Below are 7,684 nucleotides of genomic sequence, written 5' to 3'. Positions count from 1 at the left end.
CAGGATAAAATGATGAAGTGATGATATTTTATATCCAAAAGGTCAAAGGTCGGCTTCACTCTGACATCATAATGTTCTGCATGATACATGCATCCATTACCCAACATCATATCTCAGGAACAGAAGGGGAGACATTTGGTCAAACACTGAATTGGTGACTCAAATCTTGAAACTGTGCTGATTGTATAGATCTTCTGTGTGTGAAGCGTCCATGTTTTCACTGACATGGATGGAGACTGTAACTGCAGCTTGACAGGTTTGTGGAGGCGTACAGTCGCAAGAGAATATTTCTAGTTTTCACGCGACCCTCAAGAGAATGAAGCAGTTAGAAGATGGAAGATGGATGGATGGACTTGGCACTTTGAGCACCACAAGCCGAGTACCATCTGGTTCCATTATATTGGAGAGAAGGCAGACATCTCTATGGCTGATATCTCCAACGCTCTGCAACTCACACCAGAACAATCAAGACTGATAAACAGCATTACAGGTGAGAGGAAAGGTATGTGTTTTTGATTTTGGGGTGAACTGTCTCTTTAAAGCTACCATTTGACACAGTGTTAATGTTTTACATCTGTACTCCACCACTCTAGAATACATGTTGAATAGTATATTAGTAATATCCACCTACTTTATACCTTACTAAAACAAAGTGTGGACGTTCATTCTTGACCTTGGGAAAAGTAGTTTGTCAAAAGAGCAAATTCTATCCACTGATGAAGACCGTAAGATGAGGTTGAAAGTCCTGGAAAAAGCTTGATCTAAGTTGTGAAGTTGTTTGTTGTATTTCGCCCTGTAGTTTCACTTGTTTTGAGTCTTCTAAATAACCCAGCAGCTGTGGCATCAGGGCGTAATTCTGTTTACTGAGCTGTTGTTGAGTTATTTTATCATCCGTCTCCACCTGACAGATGTGCCGATAATTGTCCTCTGATCTGTGCTTACTGTGTCTGATTTAAAGTGAATTATAGACACAAAAAAACAAACGATTACTGCACCCCAGTGGTACATGGCCCATGACAGAAGACTTACTATTCTCAGAACAGTAACACCATGTATCGTATTTTAAAGCGACTCTAATACGACACAGTGGATCTGTTTTCTCTGATCTCCTCTGCAGATATGATTTTTTTTTTGTAAACCACCCCATCCTCCTCTTATCAAGTCCTGTCGTATCAGTGGAAAGATTAAAAGATGTAACTACATCTGGAATACAAAAAAAAGTATCTTCCTAAGATCTGAGATTTGACACCCGGATTAAAGGTTTACTGAAAGATTATATTTGGTATTAAAGATGATTATGATATGCAGAGATCTCTCTCACAGTGTGGGCTACTGTCTGTCATATTTGACTCTGTATTATACCTCTCATGTAATATTTCAAAACTTAAATCCAGGCAGAATTACGCAGCCTGTAAGCTGATAGACCCTGAGCTCTGGCTTTAATTTAGTTCTTATTTTTCCCCTTCCCTCCGTCCGTCTATCTAACCCTGCTGATACTTACAGTACAGAGAGATATGAAAAATATATTTTGACTTAGGAAATAATTATTCCTGTCATGGTATCTTACCACAAGGAATCATTTTAATCAGGATGTTTTGAAAGATAATACTCGCGGGGTCGCAGCACTAAACATGCCACAGTTCAGCTTAGAGCAGGAAAAAAGGGAGCCGGCATCTGTGAGAAGAGTCCATGTCGAGTACATGAGTGATTCCACTGTGTGATGAGTTGGTAGGTGACTGAGCGGCTCCATGAATCCTTCATCAGTCCTTTATTTATTAAGAAAACATCACAATGAGACGAGAAACATACTGGAACAAGTCCTGAGCTCATATATGCACCAATCATGACGTATTTTTTCAGTTTCTTTGGCCCAGTTTTCACAATGAAAGTTTCAGTTTACAGAACTGAACAACAAATTCTCTTATGACTTATACGTTTAATTTTGCCTCAAAATCTCATGTCTGCACAAATCAAATTAGGAAACGCATCACAGTGTCTGCAGCCAGAATGGCTGGCCCCATTCTGGCATCATTCATCTTGAGTCTCAGCCAATTTGGGCAACTAAGCATGGCCCAGTTTATTTCTTCTGGTGTGCCGAGTTTGGACCGATGCTGGGCCAGATCATTTTTTGGTAGTGGTCCACCAATGGCAGTTTCAGCAGCCAGAATTGGGCAACTTTATTTTGCCCAAATCTGGGGCATTATTCATCACGAGTCTCAGCCAATTCCAGCAACTAAGTATGGCTCAATTTATTTCCTTCAGTTTGCCAAGTTTGGGCTGTTGCTGGGCCAGGTCATTTTTTGATAACAGTCAAGTGTTGGCAGCCAAAATCTGACCATTTTATTCGGCCGCAACTGGGTCATGTATGGCCAGTGTCCAGTGATGGCAGTGTCAGTAGCCAGAATCAGGCCAGTTTATTTGGCTCCATTTGGGCGTGATTTATTCCAAGTCTCAGCCAATTCAGGCAACTAAGCATCGCCTAATTTCTTTTTGGGCCGACACTGGGCCAGATCAATTTTTGATAACGGTCCAGTGATGGCAGTGATGGCAGCCAGACATTCATTCGTCATTCATCCCAAGTCTCAGCAAATTCGGGCAACTGGACGTGGCCCAACTTATTCCTTCTGGCTAGCCGACTTTGGGCCAATGCTGGACCAGGTAATTTTTTGATAATGGCCCAGTGATGGCAGTGTTGGCGGCCAGAATAAGGCTGGTTTATTTGACCCATATCTGGGGTGTCATTCATCCTGAGTCTCAGCCAATTTGGGCAACTAAGCACGGCCCAATATATTTCTTCCTTTATGGCAAGTTTGAGCCGATGCTGGGCCAGGTCATTTTTTGATAAAGGTCTAGTGATGGCAGTGTCGGCAACAGGTACTGGGACAGTTTATTTGGCCCCATTTTGGCATAATTTATCCAGAGTCTCAGTCGAGCAGTAAGACATGGCCCAACTTATTTCCTCCAGCTAGCCAAGTTAGGGCCAGGTCATTCTTTGATAATGGCCCAGTGATGGCAACAAGAATTGGGCCGGTTTATTTGGCCGGAATCTGGGGCATCATTTATATCAAGTCTCAGCCAAGTTGACCAACCTGATGTGGCCCCGCTTATTCCTTCCAGCTAGCCAAGTGTGGGCCAATACTGGGCCGAGTCATTTTTGGATAATAGCCTAGTGAAAGCGGTGTCAGAAACCAGAATCAGGCCAGTTTATTTGGCCCCAATCTGGAGCGTCTTTCGTCCCGAAAGTCTGCTGTGTCAAAAAACTGGATGTGGCCCAAATTACTTCTTCTGGCATGCCGAGCTTAGGCCAGTGCTGGGCCAGGTAAGTTTGGCTGTCTGGGTGAGTTCATCACTGAATTTCAATCACTGTTGCATTTTGAAATAAAAAAGTTTTGAATCAGTAGCCAATTCTCATCAAACACCATGTGCAGTGGTCATTTCCTCAGAGTCATCACACTGAAAACTGAGCCAAAAATATGTCAGATTTGTGAACTGAACTGGGACTAAATAAATCAGATCAATAACATGTTCAAAACATAAGTGGAACATACAAAAAAAGCACGACAAAGACAGACTAACAACAACTTGAAAACAATTCTATAGGTGCTGGAGAAACACTCAGCTCTGCTAACACAAGGGACAGATTTTAACACGCGAGGTGTAACAGGAATTAGAAATGACAGAAACAGTTATAGCACAGTATACTAAATATTCCCAGTTCATGCTCCACGACCAGACTGATCAGAACTCCAGGAAGTTGGTGACAATGGCAGCGTTGTAGATCAGGTCTGAAATGTATCCCATGGAGGTCTGTGATCCCATCTGTAGGTGGTGATGGTGGTGCGGGTGGTGGTGGTGTCCTTGGCCCTGAGTTACCTCCCAGTACACCGGCTGTGGGTGGGAAGGAACCACCTGATCTACGGAGGTGTGACCTCCACCTGCAGCACCGCCTCCATACACAGCCTGATGAGCCCCAGATGGAGCCATCATCTGGGGTTTGAAGTTCCTGAAGGCCTGGTAGGAGCGGGCGGAGGCCGAGTGCTGAGGCTGCCTGCTGACAGGCTGAGTAAAAGAACCAGGGAGGAACCCAGGCAGTGCTGGTCCCAGGTGCTGCCGCTGGTGGTGCTCCTCCTCCCAGTGATGAGACTCTGGAGGCTTTGCTGAGGCCAGTGTGGGCTGCTGGTGGAGAGATGAGGAAGATGGCGGCGATGACACGGAGTTGCTGTAGATCTGGATCCAGTCAGAATACATCTGTGGGACGTCCTCGCAGGAGTGGCTCTGCTCGGGCCTGAATATGTCTGCCAGGGTGGTCGAGGTGAGGAAAGCAGAGGTCACAGGACCAGGAGGAGGATCAACGACTCCTCTACCTCCCAGGACGGACTTGCTGGACTTGGGGAGTCTCCCAGTCTTGATACTTCTGGCTCTTCTGTTTTGGAACCACACCTGTGGAGAACGACACGACTTATGTCAAAATAATTACATTATTCTGTGAGACAGGAACATGGATGACCCCCCCCCACACACACACACACACACACCTCTGTGCAGGATCACCCCTGATTGGGTCAAATTATCTTTGTGGAGAAAAAATATATATAAAAAATTATTTAAAGCCCCTACAAGGAACTTTCATTTTGAGTTGATTTTGGCGACCCTGTGGACAAAAGCGGTAGTGTTTTGCCAGAATGAAGCCTACATTTCCCATGAGCTCTAGCGCGTATTGTGGTAAAGACGCTTACCTGGCTCGCGCATGTGTTTGTTTTGGGGATGAATGAAACAACAAAACGGGAAAACTTTGCCCCCGCTCCACCTCTCCAGCGTAAGCGCCACTGCCGCCAAGGTAAACGCAGCGGTCGGCTGGTAAGGCTGAAGGCCTGTTTGGCGAGCACTTGCACGGCTTCTTGGACTGAGTATGGAGCGGTGCCTCGCCTCTTTATTTCTCGGCACTCATCGGACCCTGTCAACGCCTGGCTGGTACCTGTCGGCGGCCCGGATGAGGTGTTCCAGCCCCGCAGCCCCTGCTCTCCTCGTCCCCGCTGCCGCAGGGTGAATCTGCGCAACCTGACAGCTAACGCCGTGGACGCACCGGCTCCTGCCAGGATTGGGCTGGTAAATGCTAGATCGCTAGCGAACAAAACATTTATCCTGAAGGATTTCCTGACTTCTCGAGGATTGGATTTTCTCTGTGTGACTGAGACGTGGCTGACTGTTGGTGAGTCCAGTGCTTTCACAGAACTTTTACCCGATGATTGCTGCTATTTTAACTCCCCGCGGACGTCGGGTCGAGGAGGAGGAATAGCGACTATTTATCAGAGTCACTATAAATGTAAGCAGCTAGGTAAGATGACGTGTGCCGTCTGAGTGCCGTAAATGGTTTCGTCCTGGAAGCAACCTGGGGCGGACCCGGAGACAGTTTCCTAAAGGTATGGATATACAGTATATAGAAATAGCTTATCTTCACACCGATGGTCTCATTTGCTGTTGTAGGTCACGCACAGACATCAGCAGAAACCAGAGACTTTTGCATATCCAGTTAAAAGTTCCTTGTAGCGGCTTTAAAAAAAAAAAAATTCTTTGTTTAAAACATATAAAATAAAAATATAGTATAAAATAAATATAAACAATATGAAAATATTATATAAATTATATATATATATATATATATATATATATATATATATATATATATACATATATATATATATAAATATAATAAAAAATATAAAATAGCCACAAATATAATTCTTAAAAGGTAATAATGATACTTGGGGGATGAAGAAATAATTAATAATGGACATTAGATTTGCGCTGCAGCCAAACAGTGATATGAGAGCAGTGAGAGTGAATTAAAACAGTAAAACCAAAACAAAGCACTACAAGACAAAAGCTTCTGAGAGGAGCTGGGTTCAGCTGTCAATTAATCTATTCACAATATAAGCGAGAAATAGTGATTATATTTAACATTATACCTTTAAAACACCAGGAAAACATATCTGATGGAGAGGTATAGATTTTTTTCTTTCTCTTAATAATTTGGTTACCTACATCTAAATAAATCAGAGCTCTGACACTGATGATGATAAAGATTATCAGGTGCAGTCTGATTTTGCGACCATTTTTGTTCATTCTCAGTAACTCTTACCGATCTTACTCCTGTTGTTACTCTATTAGGCACTGGTTTTTGCTTCTGGTCCTTGAAAACACTTTTAACTTGTATATTTGTATATTTCTGACAGATATCTAATAATCTATTATTCTAAAACTGGACCCAGTGAGTGAAGCTGACCCAGGAACCCACTGGTTGATCTGGTTGTGAACGTTAAATTGTGGTGACTTTAAGATAAATAAAGTTCTATTGAATTGAAATTAAAGTGTTAATCAGAAGGTGATTGTAAGTAGGAAACCTGACCCCACTTGTCCAGAATACCTTATCTAAAATTAAGAAAACAAAAAAGATGAGAGGGGGTTAGGGGACTCTCAATAACCTCAGAGAGCGTGTCAAAAAAGACGCCCAGCTCTGGGGCAAGAGAAAATGTGTGTGAGGTCTGCTGGGAGGGACAGCACCTGATACAAAAATACAATAAATAATTCCTCAGCTTGGCCCTGGTGTGGTGGATCCTGTAAACCACTTTAAACTGGTTCATCCGAGCACAAGTACAAGTGGAGCTGATCCAGAGCAGTGAGTCTCCACCAGTGTCCTTTAAATACAGTTTTACGCAGCGGTGGACTCACCTGTATCTTGCTCTCGGGCAGGTGTGTGTGCGCAGCCAGCCTCTCCCTCAGGGTGATGTCCGGGTAGGGAGTCACAGCGAAGGCTTGCTCCAGCTCAGACAGCTGAGCTCGGCTGAAGATGGTCCTCTTCCTCTTCCTCTGACCCTCCATCAGAGCCGCGGCGGCAGCGGCGGAGGAGGAAGAGGAGGATCGGTCCGGCTCCGGAGAGGACACCGTGATCTCACTGCGGACATCTTATCAACCAAAAAAGGAAGGTCAAACAACTAAAATAAAATAAGGTAAATACACGTACATATAGATATAATAAAATAAATAACGATGAGGGAAATTAAATTCTAATTTTAAATCTAATGTGGACAGGTAACCACGTTTTGCCAGTTTTTACAGGTAATTAAAACGACATCACAACAAGCTGTAAGGCTGATAAAATCAAAAACAAATAACAAACAAAAACAAAACAAACAACAAAACAACAAAAACCCTAAATATTAATAGTAATACATAATAAAAAGCTATATAATAATAATAATTTAAAAACTTCATTTATATAGTACTTTTCAAAAACAAGTTTACAAACTGCTTTACAGACATGAAATAAAATATTAAGCAAAATTACAAGATTGTGATAAATTTAATGCAGCTAAAAACTTAAAGAAAAGAGACAATAAATAAACAATTTGAGAATAAGCAAATTTTTAATTATTTGGCATATTTTCATTCATTTTTTCCCCATGTAATAGCCTATATTTTGTATTTATATAGCCCGATATTTTTTTTGTTTAGTTTGATCTTTATTGGCTTATACAGTCGTTTTTGACTTTGATGATGTAAATTAAATAACCTCCCACTGACCTTTACAGTGATCCGTTTCTCCAAATAACGCCTTAAAATCCATCATGTCTTTGTGCTGGTTCTGTTTGAGTAGGGAGAAGTCTGAGTCCATGAACAGAGCCAT

General features: G+C 42.6%; 1 protein-coding gene across 1 annotated transcript; it reads right to left on the bottom strand.

Moving 5' to 3' along the window:
* Positions 1-3,578: 3,578 nt before the first annotated feature.
* sebox (SEBOX homeobox) lies at positions 3,579-7,684 on the bottom strand. Its single transcript, XM_033630475.2, has 3 exons — positions 7,582-7,684; positions 6,730-6,962; positions 3,579-4,440 (listed from the first exon to the last, which is right to left on the bottom strand). The coding sequence occupies exons 1-3, from the start codon at positions 7,682-7,684 to the stop codon at positions 3,739-3,741; spliced, it is 1,038 nt and encodes a 345-aa protein (XP_033486366.1). The 3' UTR covers positions 3,579-3,738.

This window comes from Epinephelus lanceolatus, chromosome 4, assembly GCF_041903045.1.
Source record: "Epinephelus lanceolatus isolate andai-2023 chromosome 4, ASM4190304v1, whole genome shotgun sequence".
NCBI classification, from domain to species: domain Eukaryota; kingdom Metazoa; phylum Chordata; class Actinopteri; order Perciformes; family Serranidae; genus Epinephelus; species Epinephelus lanceolatus.
Note: the sequence above shows the minus strand (reverse complement) of the source record. Positions and strands in the feature narration are given on the sequence as shown.